Source organism: Myotis yumanensis, unplaced genomic scaffold, assembly GCF_028538775.1.
Source record: "Myotis yumanensis isolate MYYU_CA2020_CCGP unplaced genomic scaffold, mMyoYum1.0.hap1 SCAF_1, whole genome shotgun sequence".
NCBI classification, from domain to species: domain Eukaryota; kingdom Metazoa; phylum Chordata; class Mammalia; order Chiroptera; family Vespertilionidae; genus Myotis; species Myotis yumanensis.
The window spans coordinates 145,937,377-145,955,201 of record NW_027223752.1 but is presented as its reverse complement, the minus strand read 5'-3'; the positions used below and the strand labels follow the sequence as shown (position 1 = coordinate 145,955,201).

Below are 17,825 nucleotides of genomic sequence, written 5' to 3'. Positions count from 1 at the left end.
AGGTCCCTTTTATTTTATTCTATAAGACTCTCTGACTCCTACTCCCATACCTGACTCCAGATGCCACTTGGCCGAGCCTACCCTATGGAGATGGGCAACAGATCAAGGGACTTTTGGGTCACAGAATCCACTAGAGAAGTTAGTGGTGGCAATAAGGGGCACTTTTTCTGTCTATTGTTTTGGAATACAGCAATAACTAACCAAGCAGATTGTTATATGCAGTATATTTTCTCACTGCCATCTACTCTTCTCATCATCAGAGAGAGTAACAAAAATTCACCCTGAGTATCATCTAAAATAAAAGATTGTTTTAAAGCTTGTGTCTTCACAAGTAATAACCTCCCATTTCATTTTTAAAAGATATAATGGTAAAATTTGATCACTATATAATGACAGAGTAATGTATTTTTAAAAAAATTATAGTGGGAAAGTTGGTCTTAATGGACCATAGTTGCCCAATTGCAAATATATATATATATGCCTAAGCGACCAAACAACCAATCGACCAGTTGCTATGATGCGCACTGACCACGAGGGGGCAGACACTCAATGCAAGAGCTGCCCCCTGGTGGTCAGTGTGCTCCCACAGCAGAGTGCTGCTCAGCTGATGGACCCATCCCGGTGGCCTACCAGCCCAATAGCAGCCACTCACTCTCTCAGTAGACCTGCAGGTCCAATCTCCAGAGAACGGGCCAGGCACTGATGGACCGGCACTGCTGGCATGATCTTGACCAGTGCAGCAGGTCTCCTGGAAGTTGGCCTTGGGCACCGCTACCACTTCTCCTCCCTAGATGCTCCACAAGAAAGAAACAATATAAAATCAGCCGACAGGTGGATCCTGACAAACTGCACAAACGTCAGCAGCACGGGTCTGAATCCCAGGCCGGTGAGGGGATCCCACCGCTCACCCAGATTGCCAATCGTGTCCCAACCCTCACCCCCCCCCCCCCCCCCCCCCGCTCCTCGGGATGGGTGCCAGATGCAGGGCTTATGACTGGCGAGTGCTGCTGCTGCTGCGTTGAGAGCCTCTCCCAATTGGGACTGACTGAGCATGAGCCCGTGGCAGGCGCAGTGGGGCTGGGATGAGTAGGAGTGGCAGGCAGGAGCAGCAGGCAGCATTGGACTGCTGGTTTCAGCCTGGTCCCCACAGGACACCCCAAGGGAACCCACCTGCACAAATTCGTGCACCAGGCCTCTAGTGCAATATATAAACACTGAACTTTATAAATTGGATAAGGCAGAGAAGATCCCTGTGGGACTCTGGTTGACATATTTAAGTCTCAGTTTCCTTTCTCTAAGCTGCAGAGAATCCACATCTTTATGCATTAATTTGAAATGTTATACAGGGTAGGGCAAAGGTAGGTTTAGAGTTTGTATGGAAAGTAATACAAACATTAATAAATAATAACACAAGAATAAACTCTGTTTCATGTATTCACAACTGTAAATCTACTTTGTCCCACACTATATTTACCTTGGTTTATTTCCTTTCCAGGTTGCACCTGATATATCTATTGAGACACATGAAGTTGAAGAGGTGAAAATTCAACCTGAGTATCATCTAAAATACTCAGTGGACCAGGTATAATATGACTATTATGACCATTATTATTACACTAATTATTCTTCATATTGATGCTGGCTATTCTTAAAAAGTAGCAGTGACTTTGATGGAGAATTAGTTTTGTTTGTTGTTTTTCCTCTTTAAAAAAAATCTTCGTTGTTGAGAATATTACAGATGTCCCCCTTTTTCCCCTCATTGCCCCCCTCCATCCAGTTCCCACCCCACTCCAGACCTTCACCATCCTACTGCCTGTGTCCATAGGTAAGATCTTTGGTTAATCTCCTCCTGACCCCCCTACCCACTTCCCTCTGAGATTCATCTGTCTGTTCCATGCCTCTGACTCTATTTTACTCACCAGTTTGTTTATTAGATTACTTGTTCACTTATTTTGATTTTTAGGTTCAATTGTTGATAGATATGTATTTGTTGTCATTTTAGTCATATTTTTATCTCTTCTTCTTCCTCTCCTCCTCCTCCTCCTCCTCCTCCTTCTCTTCTTTCTCTTTTTAAAGAATTCCCTTCAACATTTCATATAATACTGGGTTTGTGGTGATGATCTCCTTTAGCTTTTTCCTGTTTGTGAAGCTCTTTATCTGACCCTCAATTCTAAATGAGATCTTTTCTGGGTAGAGTAATCTTGGTTGTAAGACTTTGCTATTCACTACTCTGAATATTTCTTGCCACTCCCTTCTGGCCTTCAAAGTTTCTGTTTGAGAAATCAGCTGACAGTCATATGGGTACTCCCTTGTAGGTAACTAACTGCTTTTCTCTTGCTTCTTTTAAGATTCTCTCTTTGTCTTTAATCCTTGGCATTTTAATTATGATGTGTCCTGGTGTGGGCCTCTTTGGGTTGCTCTTGTTTGGGATTCTCTGTGCTTCCTGGACTTGTAAGTCTATTTCTTTCATCAGGTAGGGAAGTTTTCGGTCATTATTTCTTCAAATAGATTTTCTTGCTCTCTCTCTCTTTCTCTTCCCCTCTGGCACCCCCCATAATGCAAATGTTGGTATGCCTGAAGTTGTCCCAGAGGTTCCTTATACTATCTTCATATTTTTAGATTCTTTTTTCTTTTTGCTCTTTTGCTTGGGTGTTTTTTGCTTCCTCATATTCCAAATCATTGATTTGATTCTCTGAATCCTCTACTCTAACTGTTGATTCCCTGTAAATTATTTTTTTAAATAATTCTTTCTTGTAGAAAGTTCCACTATTTCCCCATTGACCCCTACCAGCCTGCTCCCATCCCCCGCCCAGGTCCTTACCACCTCATTGTCTGTGTCCATGGGCCATGCATATATGCATACAAGGACCTTGGTTGGTTACCTTCCAGTCCCCCCTGATCCCACTTCTCTCCAAGATTCCACACACTGTTCCATGCTTCCATATCTCTGGATCCATTCCATTCATCAGTTTATTTTGTGACTTTCCACATATGAGTGAGATCATGTGATACTTATCTTTCTCTGACTGACTTATTTCACTTAGCATGATACTCTCCAAGTCCCTCCATGCTGTCTCAAAGGGTAATATATTCTTTTTTACTGCTGCATAGTAATCCATGGTGTAAATGTACCACAACTTTTTTATCCACTCATCTACTGATGGGTACTTGGGCTGTTTCCAGATCTTTGCTATTGTGAATTGTGCTGCTGTGAACATACTGGTGCATACATTCTTTCTGATTGGTGTTTCTTGCTTCTTAGGATATGTGGCAGTTCCATATTTAATTTTTTGAGGAAACTCCATACTGTTTTCTGTAATGGCTGTACCAGTCTGCATTCCCACTAACAGTGTACTAGGGTTCCCTTTTCTCCACATCCTCGCCAACACTTGTCATTGATTGATTTGTTGATGGTAGCCATTCTGATAGGTCTGAGGTGACACCTCATTGTCACTTTACTTTGCATCTCTCTGACAATCAGTGAATTTGAGCATTTTTCATATGTCTCTTGGCCATCTGCATGCCCTCTTTGGATAAGTGTCTATTTAGGTACTTTGCCCATTTTTAATTGGATTGTTTGTCTTCCTTCTGTTAAGTTATATGAGTTCTTTACATATTTTGGATATTAATCCTTTATCAGATGTATCATTGCCAAATATGTTCTCCCTTTTGGTTTTGTTGATGGTTTCTTTTGCTATGCAGAAACTTTTTATTGTTTGTGTTGTTGTTTTTTTGTTTGTTTTAAATATTTTTATTGATTTCAGAGGGGAAGAGAGGAGAGATAGAAAAATCAATGATGAGAGTGAATCATTGATTGGCTGCCTCCTGCACACCCCCTACTGGAGATAGAGCCTACAACCCAGGCATGTGCCCTGACTGGGAATTGAACCGTGACTTCCTGGTTCATAGTTCTATGCTCATTCACTGAGCCACCTTGGCTGGGCCAGAAGCTTTTTATTTTGATGTAGTTCCATTTGTTTATTCTCTCCTTAGTTTTCTTTGCCCTAGGAGATGTATCTGTAAACATATTGCTGTGAGGGGTGTCTGAAATTTTGCTGCCTATGGTTTCTTCTAGGGTTTTTCTGGTTTCACAACTTACATTTAAGTCTTTTATCCATTTTGAGTTTATTCTTATGCATGGTGTAAGTTGGTGGTCTAGTTTCATTTTTTTGCATATATCTGTCCAATTTTCTCAACACCATTTATTGAAGAGACTGTCTTGAATCCATTGTATGCTCTTGCCTCCTCTGTCAAATGTTAATTGAGATTAATGACTTGGGTTGATTTCTGGGTTCTCTGTTCTGTTCCATTGATCTATATGCCTGTTCTTGTGCCAGTACCAGGCAGTTTTGATTGCAGTGGCTTTATAGTATAACTTGAAATCTGGTATTGTGATCCCTCCAACTTTGTTCTTCTTTCTCAAGATTGCTGCAGCTATTTTAAGTCTTTTTGATTACATATACATTTTTTGGATTATTTGTTCTAGATCTGTAAAATATGCTGTTGGTATTTTAATAGGGATCACATTGAATCTATAGATTGCCTTGGGTAGTATGGACATTTTAATGATGTTGATTCTACCAGTCCATGAACACAGTATATTCATCCACTTATTTATATCTTCTTCTACCTCTTTTTTCAATGTCCTGTAGTTTTTTGAATATAGGTCTTTTGCCTCCTTGGTTAAGTTTATTCCTAAGTATTTAATTTTTTTGTTGCAATGGTAAATAAGATTGCTTGTTTAGTTTCTCATTCTGAGAATTCATTATTGGAGTATAAAAAAGCCATTGATTTTCGGGTGTTGATTTTGTATCCTGCTACATTGCCAACTTCATTTATTAAATCTAATAGTTTTTTGGTGGAGTCTTTAGGGTTTTCTATGTACAATATCATAATAAGAGTTTTACTTCCTTCTTTCCAATTTGGATGCCTTTTATTTCTTCTTCTTGTCTGAAGGACTAGTACTTCCAGTCCTACATATGTTGAATAAGAGTGGTGAAAGTGGTCATCCCTGTCATGTTCCTGTTCTTAGGGGAAATGGTTTTAGTTTTTGTCCATTGAGTGTGATGTTTGCTGTAGGTTTTTCATATATGGTCATTATCATGTGAGATATGGTCTCTCTATTCCCAATTTGCTAAGAGTTTTTAATAAAAATAGGTGTTGGATTTTATCAAATGCTTTTTCTGCATTTATTGATATAGGTGTTTACCTATGCCGCCATCTTTGAGAATTAGTTTTATGAAGAGTCAGAGGACATGATTGCCTCCATAATATGATTCTGGGGTATAACCCTGACATACTCAAAGAAATCCTTCAGTTTTATGGAGGAACAGGGTGTATTGTTCATGTAATTAACTTTGTGATGTATTTTCTATTGAAAGGTTGAAGAGAAACATATTTTGGAGAAGGAAATAGAAATGTTAAAGAAAAGTTTAGAGAATGAAAAAATGTTGACAGAAAGGTACTGGAAATAATGATTCATAACTACTCATTTGTAGCTAATACAAAATTTAACTATCTATAAATTTATTACAGGTTTAGGAAGGAATCAGAACGGATAAACAAAATATGGGAAAAGAAATTTCTTATTCTCCAGAACAGGTATAGTGTGGTAATATATAAAAATTCTAGTTATAGAAATGTGACCTATCATCTTTTAAGGAAATGAGGCGAAATTTTTCTGTATATATTAATTAATATTAACAAGAAGTTCAAAATAATTGGCCTAAAATAGAATGGTAGTCAAAGTCACCTCAAAGAAAAAATAATTTAAAACTTTCATTTCCAATGTCAATGTTTCAACTTTTAATGGATCAACAGGACAGGCAGTACCTATTGATTCCTGGTTTAATCAGACCTGCATAATCATCTCTCTTCATAGGGCGTTAAAATGTTTTCCTGCTCATTTGCACATATTCATATTTAACTGGTCTATAGCTTCCTTGTAAAATTGCTTTAAATACTAGATCCCCTTCCCATTTTTAGACAGGCAACACCAACTCCTTAATTCTCAGATCTAATTTTTATTTAGATAATTATTTTAATTTCTCTTCTCCATGTCATCTTTGTTTCTTAAATATGGAGAAAGTAAAAAGAAATGAAGAAAGTGACACTAAAATTTTGAAAAAGCTGAAAGCAATGCCAACTAAAAAAAAATACTTATTTTTTTCTTTTCCTAACATGTTAGTATTAAAATTCTATGTTCTATTCTCTCGGTTTCTGCCATAATTTCCACTAGAATTTTTTTGCATGTTGGAAATTTCTTTGCAAGATTTTCTCACAGTGAAGCATCTACAGGATAGATTCAATGTTGGTCTGATGTCCTAGGTCACACTTGAGGCTCATACCTGACTTCATGGGGTGATAATGCCATACATTTGCACTGCACTTCATAAACATACAGTGTGTGTGTATGTGTGTGTGTGTGTGTGTGTGTGTGTGTGTGTGTGTGTTTGTAAAATTCTGAACATTAGCACTGAAAAATCCCAGGTGTCATGTTGAGAATCTACATAACAGAAATACCACCAGATGATGAGTGAAGGCTCTCCTCCTTGTGGTAAAACATTCTGCTTTCCACTCCGGCTTGTGTTTCACATCTGTGATGATAACTATTTTGTGCTCTGAAAAAATGTGCATATTAATACTTCCCCTGTCCCTTCACAGAGTTATTATAAGGATAGCATATAGATACAGGTGAAACTAGAGGATAAGAAAAAAGGAAAGTTTAAACACCCACCTAATTTCATTTTCCCACACAGGGAATTGGAGCTATCTCTGAAACTGAATAGAATGTTTTTCCCTTACTTATTTCTGTGAGGTTTACTTTTATCCTTAAGATTTATCATGTATCTGTGCATATGAAATTCATTCTCTACTCAATGACCATTTACAAGAATATCTCAGTTTTACTTCAAATTGATTTGCTGTTAACCAAGATGTTGACAATCATATTTATCAACTTGGTCTCTGAAGACTTTATGTTGTTATCTAAATATTTAGAACAACAGGAAGTATTATTACACACTTTCTATATGTTTTCTCATTTAATTAACTAACTAGAATATAATGTTGGGACATAATGCATTTATTCATAATGGTTTGGTTGCATCACCAAGGGCTAACTCAAGGTAATACATGCAACAACATAGAAAGTGCTGTGTCATGGTGTGGTATGGAGATTAAGTGTGCTAAAATGGCTATTTCATTTTGCAGTAACAGGTCGGAGATCAGGAACAATCATTTTTGTTTAGTAGAAGAAAAACTTCACCTTAGTCCAGGTGACAGTTTAATCCAATAATTTCTCAGCCAATTCATGGTTTATATTCAGTCCCAGTTGAATTCAGAACTTCTTCTCCAAGCTCCTTTTTCATTTTTACTGAATTAGCTCTATTTCCAAGAACATCGAACTTATACAGTGCTGACAAGAGCAGGGACTAGTCCTTTTTCTTAACGAGGCCTGCCTGGCTCTGCTGCTAATGTCATCATTGCCTTTTCTCTTGGCACAATGGTGCACAGGTGTGCCACATCAGCTCAGGAATAGATCACTACCTGGGTGTTGCCACTGTGATGGAGCCACTCCCACCTCAACTCCAGGAGTTGATCCATAGGAACCCTTCTGAGCCAGGATATAAAATCAATATACAAAAATCAGTTACTTTTCTTTCTTTTATTTTTTAAAACATCTTTCTATACACTAATAACAAATTACCAAAAACTAAAGAACAATCCCATTTACAATGGCATCAAAAAGAGTGAAATATTGCCTGGCTGGTATGGCTCGGTGGTTGAGCATCGACCCATGATTCCTGGTCAGGACACATGCCTAGGTTGTGGACTTGCTCCCCAGTAGGGAACATGTAGGAGGCAGCCAATTGATGTTTCTCTCTCATTGATGTTTCTCTCTTACTATCTCCCTTCCTCTCTCTCCAACACCAATTAAAACATATTTAAAAACAAACAAACAAAAACTTCATTAAAAAACAGAATGAAATACTTATGAATAAATGAACCAAAGAAGTGAAAGATCTGTATAGTAAAAATTATTTCGTTGATGAATAAATTTGCAGAAGATGAAAATAAATGGAAAGATCCTCTGTGCTCATGGATTGGAAAACTTGATATCTTAAAATGTCCATACTACCCAAAGCCATCTATATATTCAATGCAATCCCTATTAAAATCTCAAAGGAATTTTTCAAAGAAATAAGAAAAACAATTATACAATGTGTATAGAACCACACGCACACAAAACTAAAAAAAAACCCAAAACAAAAAACACCCACAAATAGCCAAAACAATCTTGAAAAAGAACAAAGCTAGAGGCATCATGCTTCCTGATTTCAAACTATAGTACAAAGTTATAGTAAAACAATAGAGTATTAGCATAAAAATTGACATGCAGATCAATGGAAAATAAGAGAATCCAGAAGTAAACCCACACATATGGCCAATTAATTTATGACAAAGAAGCCAAGAATACTCAGTAGGAAAAGGACAGTCTCCTCAATGAATGGTGTTGGGAAAATTGAACAGCCACGCCCCCAAAAATGAAACTGGAACCCTGTCTTACCCTGTACACAAAATCTACTCAAAATGGATTAGGTCTTAAATCTAAAATCTGAAACTAAAATTCCTAGAAGAAAACATAAAGTAAACTTCTTGACATTGGTCTTGGCAATGATATTTTGGATTTGAAACCAAAAGCAAAGGCCACAAAACCAAAAATGAACAAATGGAACTACATCAAACTAAAAAGCTCCTGCACAGCAAAGGAAATCATTGTCAAAAGTAATTGGCAACTTCCAGAGTGGGAAAAAATACTTGGAAATCATATATATAATAAAGGATTAATATAAAAAAATATAGAAAGAACTCACATAGCCCTAGCCAGTTTTGCTCAGTAGTTAGAGCATCAACCCGCTACTGAAGGGCCAGGGGTTCGATTCCAGTCAAGGACTGCAGGCTCCATCCCCAGGCACATACTGGAGGCAACCAATCTATGTGTCTCACATTGATGTTTCTCTCTCTGTGTCTCTCCCCCTTCCACTCTCTCTAAAACAATCAATGGAAAAGAAGCCTCAGGTGAGGATTAACAAAAGAAAAGAAAAGAACTCACACAACTCAATAGCAAAACAACAATAATAACAAATGGCAAAAACACACAAAAACAAACAATCCTATATAATAAAAGCCTAACATGCAAATTGTCCCCTCTACCGGAGTTTGGCTGGGAGTTCGATGGTTCAACCAGTTGCAATGATGTGCACTGACCACCAGGGGGCAGACGCTCCAACCCGTAGGTTAGCTTGCTGCAGGCGCTTGTGGACTGGACTGGAAAGTGAAGTGTGGGGTGAGAGCCATCAGGAAGCTCCCAGAGTTTGGCCTGACCCCCCCCCCAACCCCCCCCCCCCCTGCCCCACGGGCAGAAGCCGGTAGAGCCAGAAGCCAGGAGGGACTAGGTGGCACGGGAGGTTGCTACATGTGATCCCAGAGCCGTGGATTGCGCAGCCCTCCATAGCCTGTGGTGTTCTCAGTGCACAAGTTATACTCTTCAGAGCTGCTTCTTTTTATTTAAGTTTCACTAACTTCTCCAGGAAAGTGGATAGCACCATTATGGGGGGATGGGTCAGGCACAACTGCCTGAGGCCAAGGGGTTGATCCCCAGTGTGGGGTGTGCAGGAAGCAGCTGATCAATGATTCTTGCTCATCATTAATGTTTCTATCTCTCTCTCACTCTCACTTCCTCTCTGAAATCAATAAAAATATATTTTAGCCCTAGCTGTTTTGGCTCGGTGGATAGAGCGTCAGCCTGCAGACTCAAGGGTCCCAGGTTTGATTCCGGGCAAGGGCATGTACCTTGGTTGCGGGCACATACCCAGTGATGATTGTTTTATGACTCGGGATATGGTCAATTTTTAAAATGTTCCATGTACACTTAAAAAGCATAGAAATTCTATCATTGGTGGGTGCAGTGTTCTATATATTTCAATTACATTAACTTTACTGTGTGGTTCATATTTTTTTATATACTTAACTGATTTTTTGCTGCAGTTACCAATGAGAGAGAAGTATTACATTTCCCACTATGTTTATAGATTTCTTTATTTCTCCTTTTAGTTCTGTCAATTATTTTTCTTTTAAATAATTTATAGCTATGTTGCTAGAAACCTAAAAATTTAGAATTCTTGTATTTTCCTGTGAACTTATCATTCATATGTGTCATTATGAGATAGATACTCCTCTTTATCTCTATAATGCTTCTTGGCTTAATGTCTCCTCATCTAATATTATAACTATATCACTATTCTTCAGTTAAGGTTGCATGGTGCACTTTTTCCAGCTTTTTAAAATCAACCTATCTTATTTTTATATTTTTTTTATTGTTGTTGTTTTTTTAGTTTAATGGCTTTTTTTATTAAATTGTTTTATTGCTTGAAGTATTACAAAGAGTATTACATATGTCTCCTTTTTTCCCCGCCCTTGACAATCCCCTGGCCTCCCCTACACCCCAGGGTCTTATGTCCATTGGTTATGCTTATATGCATGCATACAAGTCCTTCGGTTGATCTCTTACCCACCTCTCTCCTGCCCCTCAACCCTCCCCGGCCTTCCCACTGTAGCTTGATAGTCTGTTCAAGGCTGCTCTGCCTCTGTATCTATTTTTGTTCATAAGTTTATAATGGTCTTTATTATCCATAAATGAGTGAGATCATGTGGTATTTTTCCTTCATTGACTGGCTTATTTCATTTAGCATAATGCTCTCCAGTTCCATCCATGCTGTTGCAAATGGTAAGAATTCCTTCTTTTTTTACAGCAGCATAGTATTCCATCGTGTAGATGTACCACAGTTTTCTAATCCATTCATCTACTGATGGGCACTTAGGCTGTTTCCAGATCTTAGCTATGGTGAATTGTGCTGCTATGAACATAGGGGTGCATATATCCTTTCTGATTGGTGTTTCTGTTTTCTTGAGATATATTCCTAGAAGTGGGATCACAGGGTCAAATGGGAGTTCCATTTCCAGCTTTTTGAGGAAACTCCATACTGTCTTCCATAGTGGCTGCACCAGTCTGCATTCCCACCAGCAGTGCACGAGTGTTCCTTTTTCTCCACATCCTCTCCAGCACTTGTCGTTTGTTGATTTGTTGATGATAGCCATTCTGACAGGTGTGAGATGGTACCTCGTTGTTTTGATTTGCATTTCTCGGATGATTAGTGACTTTGAGAATGGTTTCATATGTCTCTTGGCTTTCTGAATGTCCTCTTTTGAAAAGTGTCTATTTAGGTCCTTTGCCCATTTTTTGATTGGATTGTTTATCATCCTTTTGTTAAGTTGTATGAGTTCCCTATAAATGTTGGAGATTAAACCCTTATCGGTGATAACATTGGCAAATATGTTCTCCCATGCAGTGGGCTTTCTTGTTGTTTTGTTGATGGTTTCTTTTGCTGTGCAGAAGCTTTTTATTTTGATGTAGTCCCATTTGTTTATTTTCTCTTTAGTTTCCAATGCCCTAGGAGCTGTATCGGTGAAAGAAATTGCTTCGGCATATGTCTGAGATTTCTGTTGCCTTTGGATTCTTCTAGAATTTTTATGGTTTCCCTTTGTACATTTAAGTCCTTTATCCATTTTGAGTTTATTTTTGTGTATGGTGTAAGTTGATGGTCTAGTTTCATTTTTTTGCATGTATCTGTCCAATTTTCCCAACACCATTTATTGAAGAGACTATCTTGACTCCATTGTATATTCTTCCCTCCTTTGTCAAATATTAATTGAGCATATTGGTTCGGGTCTATTTCTGGGCTCTCTATTCTATTCCATTGATCTATATGTCTGTTCTTGTGCCAGTACCAGGCAGTTTTGAGAACAGTGGCTTTGTAATACAGCTTGATATCTGGTATTGAGATCCCACCTACTTTGTTCTTTCTGAGGGTTGCCGCAGCTATTCGGGGTCTTTTTTTATTCCAGATGAATTTTTGGAGAGTTCATTCTAGGACTGTGAAATATGCCATTGGTATTTTAATGGAAAGTGCGTTGAATTTATAGATTGCTTTGGGCAATATGGACATTTTAGTGATGTTGATTCTACCAATCCAGGAACATGGTATGTTCTTCCATCTCTTTATGTCTTCCTCTATCTCTTTTTTCAATGTCCTGTAGTTTTTTGAGTAGAGGTCTTTTACCTCTTTAGTTAAGTTTATTCCTAGGTATCTTAATTTTTTTTGGTGCGATGGTAAATGGGATTGTTTTTTTAGTCTCTCTTTGTGTAAGTTCACTATTGGTGTATAGAAATGCCTCAGATTTCTTGGCATTAATTTTGTATCCTGCTACATTGCCAAATTTATTTATTAAGTCTAATAGTTTTTTTTATGGAGTCTTTAGGGTTTTTTATGTATAATATCATGTCATCTGCAAATAAGGACAGTTTTACTTCTTCTTTTCCAATTTGGATGCCTTTTATTTCTTCTTCCTGTCTAATTGCAATGGCTAATAATTCCAGTACTGTGTCAAACAGTAGTGTTGAGAGTGGGCATCCCTGTCTTGTTCCTGTTCTTAGGGGAAATGGTGTTAGTTTTTGTCCATTGAGTATGATGTTGGCTGTGGATTTGTCATATATGGCTTTTATTATGTTGAGGTATGATCCTTCTATTCCCACCTTGCTGAGAGTTTTTTTAAATCAGAAATGGGTGTTGGATTTTGTCAAATGCTTTTTCTGCATCAATTGATATGACTATGTGGTTTTTTTCTTTCAGTTTGTTTATGTGATGTATCACGTTTATTGATTTGCTCATATTGTACCATCCTTGCATCCCTGGGATAAATCCTACTTGGTCATGGTGTATGATCTTTCTGATGTACTGCTGGATCCGATTTGCTAAGATTTTGTTGAGGATTTTGGCATCTATGTTCATGAGGGATATTGTCCTGTAATTCTCTTTCATTGTGTTGTCTTTATCTGGTATTGGTATGAGGGTGATGCTGGCTTCATAGAATGAGCTTGGAAGTGTTCCTTCCTCTTGAATTTTTTGTAGTATTCTGAGGAGGGTAGGTTTTAGTTCTTCCTTGAATGTTTGGTAAAACTCCCCTGTGAAGCCGTCTGGTCCTGGGCTCTTGTTTGCTGGAAGCTTTTTGATGACTGCTTCAATTTCTTCCATAGTTATTGGCCTATTGAGATTTTTAGATTCTTCCTGATTGAGTTTTCGAATGTTGTATTTTTCTAGGAATATGTCCATTTCCTCCAGGTTGTCTAGTTTGTTGGAGTAGAGCTGTCCATAGTATTTTTTAACAATCATTTGTATTTCTGTGGGGTCTGTTGTTATTTCGCCTGTATCATTTCTGATTTTGTTTATTTGGGTCCTCTCTCTTTGCTTCTTGGTGAGCCTGGCTAGAGGTTCATCAATCTTTTTTATCCTTTCAAAGAACCAGTTCTTGGTTTCATTGATTTTCTGTATTGTCTTTTTGGTCTCAATGTCATTTATTTCTGCTCAAATCTTTATTATCTCCTTCCTTCTGCTCACTCTGGGGTTTTCTTGTTACTCTCTTTCTAATTCTTTGAGATGTAGAGTTAGATGATTTACTACCATTTTTTTCTTTTTTGTTGATACAGGCCTGTAGAGCTATAAACTTCCTTCTCAGGACTGCTTTCATTGTGTCCCATAGGTTTTGGATTGTTGTGTTTTCATTGTCATTAGTTTCCAGGATGTTTTTAATTTCTTCTTTGATGTCATTGGTAACCCAATCAATATTTAATAACATGCTATTCAGCTTCCAAGTGTTTGAGTATTTTGGGTTGTTTTTATTGTAGTTTATTTCTAATATTATGCCATTGTGGTCTGAGAAGATGCTTGGTATGATTTCAATCTTCTTGAATTTGGGGAGACTTTGTGACCCAATATGTGGTCTATTTTTGAAAATGTCCCATGAGCACTTGAGAGAACATATATTCTGTGGCTCTGGGGTGAAATGTTCTGAAGATGTCAATTAAGTCTATCTGATCTAGTGAGTCATTTAGGATTGCTGTTTCTTTGCCGATTTTTTGTCTAGAGGATTTATCCAGTGATGTCAGTGGTGTATGAAAGTCCCCTACTATGATTCTATTGTTGTCGATCTCTCCCTTGATATCTTCCAGGAGTTTTTTATGTATTTGGGTGCTCCTGCATTGGGTGCATATATGTTTATCAGGGTTATATCCTCTTGTTGTATTGATCCCTTTAGTATTATGAAGTGGCCTTCCTTATCTCTTATGGCCTTCACTTTGAGGTCTATTTTGTCGGATATAAGTATTGCTACACCAGCTATTTTTCATTTCCATTTGCCTGAAAGATATTTTTCTATTCCTTCATTTTCAGTCTATGTGAGTCCCTTATTCTGAGGTGGGTCTCTTGTAGACAGGAAATATATGGGTCATGTTTTTTTACCCATTCAGCCACTCGATGTCTTTTGATTGGAGCATTTAGTCCATTTACATTTAAAGTTATTATTGAAAGGTACTTGTTTGTGGCGATTTCTATTTTTTGTGGCTGTTTTCTTTCTGAGCTTTTTATTTCTTCTTCTTACACCAGTCCCTTTAACATTTTTTGCATTGCTGGCTTGGTGGTGATAAACTCCCTTAGCCTTTTTTTGTCTATGAAGCTTCTTATTTCCCCTTCAATTTTGAATGATAGCCTTGCTGGATAGAGTATTCTTGGATTCAGTCCTTTGCTTTGCATCACTTTGTAAATTTCCATCCATTCTTTTCTGGCCTGATGTGTTTCTGTTGAGAAATCATTTGATAATCTAATGGGAGATCCCTTGTATGTAACTTTCCGTCTCTCTCTTGCAGTCTTTAAGATTCTCTCTTTGTCCTGAACATTTGCCATGGTAATTATGATGTCTTGGTGTGGGTCTTTTCGGGTTCATCTTGTATGGGACTCTCTGTGCTTGTGTGACTTTTTTCTTCCCCACCTCAGGGAAGTTTTCTGATATTATTTCTTCCAATAGGTTTTCTAACCCTTGTTCCTCTTTCTGTTGTTCTGGCACCCCTATTATTCGTATGTTGTTTCGTTTCATGTTGTCCCAAAGCTCCCTTAGGCTCTCCTCCTGTCTCTTAATTTTTTTCTCCAATTGAAGTTCAGTTTGGGTGTGTTTTGCTACCCTGTCTTCTGATTTGCTAATTCAGTCCTCTGCTTCTCCTAGTCTACTGTTGAAACTTTCAATGGTGTTTTTTATTGCAGCTATATCACTCTTCATTTCTTCTTGGCTCTTACATAATTTATTGATTTTTTTCATCCGTTTCTTTTTGATTCTTACATAAGTTGTTAATTTTTTCATCCGTGTCTTCTTGATTCTTGCATAAGTTGTTGATTTTTCCCTCCATCCGGTTTATGCATTCTAGGACCCTTAATCTGAATTCTTTTTCTGTCATGCTGCATGCCTTTTTTTCACTTAGCTGCTTTTCTGGCGAGTCCTCCTTTTCTTTCCTTTGGGGCTTTTTTGTCTACTCATGTTTGATCTCACCGACATATCTAGATGTTGAGTCATTCAGGGGCTGCTCCTTGGGTGGCAGTGGCTCCTTGAGCTGTGGTTGCTCCTCGGGCCGTTGTGGTAGCAGCTACTCCTCAGCTGACAGCAGCTCCTCTGGTGGATGCTGTTCACAGCTGTGGTGGCTCCTCTGGCTGGTGGGGGGAGGCTTCACACACAGCTGCTTTTCCTCAGACAGAGGGTGTGCTGATCACAAGGCTGCTGTTCCTTGCATGGGGGCGGGCTACACTCTCAGTTGCTATTTCTTGAACTAGGGCAGACTGCTCATGTGGCTGCTGTTCCTTGAATGGTGGCTGGCTGCACGCTGCTGTTGTTCCTCTGATGTGGTGGGCTGCCTGTGGGGCTACTGCTCCTTGGACTTGGACAGGTTGATTGCATGTCTGCTGCTCCTCGAATGGAGACGGGCCGCTTCAGAACTGCTGCTATTCAAATGGGGGTGGGCTGCTCACATAGTTGCTGTTCCTCGGATTGGGCAGGCTGCTTGTGCAACTACTGCTGCTTGGACGAGGACAAGATGCTTGCGCAGCTGCTGCTCCTCGTACTAGTGCAGGGTGCGGCCTGTGCGCAGGTGCTTCTCCTCTGATGGGGGCGGGCTGCGCAGGGCTGCCGCTCCTCAGACGTAGGTAGACTGCTTGTGTGGCTGCTGCTCTTGGACAGGTTGGACTGCTCACTTGGTTGTTGCTCCTTGGACAGGGAAGCAGGCCACTCACACAGCTGCTGCTCCTTGGACAGGGGCAGGCCACATGAGGCTGCTGCTCTTAGGCCCAAGGCAGGCTACTCACGGGGCTGATGCTCCCTGGACAAGAGCACACCGCTCATGTGTCTCTCTTGTTTTCATATTTAAATATGTCTCTTGTAAGCTGCATAATTATATTTTAAATATATTTTGCCAATCTTTTATTTTATTGACATACTTCATTCATTTACATTTAGTGAAATTATTGATAGAGTTAGGTTTGCATCTAACATTGTTTTCTCTCTTTTTCTCTTTTCTTTTTGTTAATCTTCACCTGATGATTTTTTTTCCATTGATTTTTAGAGAGTGGAAGACTGGGAAGAAAGAAGGAGAGAAGGAGGAGAGAGAGAGACAGAGAGAGAGAGAAATTTGAGAAAGAGAAATTTGAGAGAGAGAAATTTGAGAGAGGCACATCGATTGGTTGCCTCTCACACATGCCCCAACCGGAGTCCAGGAATGAACCTGCAACCCTTTGGTGTGCAGGCTGACATACTAACAACTGAGCAACACCAGTCAGAGCAATATATTGTTTTCTATTTAGCTAACCTGATTACTTTTCTCTTTTTTGAACAAATCAATTTATTTTTATTCCATGTTTTCTTCTATTGTTATTTACTCTTTTCTCTTTTTCAAACTTCAAACTATATTCTTCACATATAAGTCTTCTATGAATTTTCATTTGATATAACTTCCCCAATAATTTTAGAACCTTAAGATATTTTAACTCAATTTAACCTCTCACATTTTTATTGTAATATAATATAAATTTTTATTTTATTGAACATTATGATTGTTTGGCATAGTCAATATTCACTTATATTGACCCATATTTTTTACTGTTTGTTAAGCATCCATTTCTTCCTGCTTTTAATGTGTTTCCATCTAGTATCATTTTCCTCCTGTCCGAACAGCTCTCTCTAGTTTTTCTGTTAATATAGGATTGCTGGCCAATAATTCTGTCAGCTTTTCTTTATAGGAAGATGTCTTTGTTTTTCCTTCATTGTTGAAGAATATTTTCTCTCAGTAGAGACTTCTGTATTGGCAGTTATATGCTTTGGTATGTTAATGGTACCAGTGCATGGAATGTTGGCTTCCATTGTTGATGGTGAGACATCAGCACTTCGTCTTGTTGCTCCTTTGAAGGTAATGTGTTTTTCCATGTCTGGGTGCTTTAAGATTTTTTGGAATATTCTTGGATATTATCTTCCCATATATTACTTCTGTCTCATTCTCACTTTTTCTTGGATTCTAATTATATGTATGTTGTTCCTTTTCACTGTTACCCATATGTCTCTTATGCACTTGCCTTTTTTTTCCTCACTGTGCTTCATTTTTGTATATTTTCTAATTGATCTTCTTTTGAGATTAATAATCACGTGTTTTGCTATATCCATTCTGCTATTTAGTCCATCTATGGAGTTCTTAATATTATATATGGTGTTTTCAGTTCTAAGGTCATTTATCTCTCTTTTTTATTTTGTTTTCTTTTATTAATCCTCACCTGAGGATATTTCTCCATTGATTTTCAGAGAGAGTGGAAAGGAGAGGAAAAGACAGAGAGAAAGAAAGA

At 38.3% G+C, this 17,825-nt stretch overlaps 1 protein-coding gene across 1 annotated transcript in view; it reads left to right on the top strand.

Annotated features, from left to right (window-relative positions):
- Window positions 1-17,825, top strand: part of CUNH10orf67 (chromosome unknown C10orf67 homolog) — a 142,001-nt gene that overhangs the window by 73,987 nt on the left and 50,189 nt on the right. The window contains exons 12-14 of the mRNA XM_070427716.1: window positions 1,496-1,582; window positions 5,382-5,461; window positions 5,536-5,601. Of these exons, the coding sequence (XP_070283817.1) occupies window positions 1,496-1,582; window positions 5,382-5,461; window positions 5,536-5,601 (233 nt within the window). The remainder of the gene's footprint in view (window positions 1-1,495; window positions 1,583-5,381; window positions 5,462-5,535; window positions 5,602-17,825) is intronic.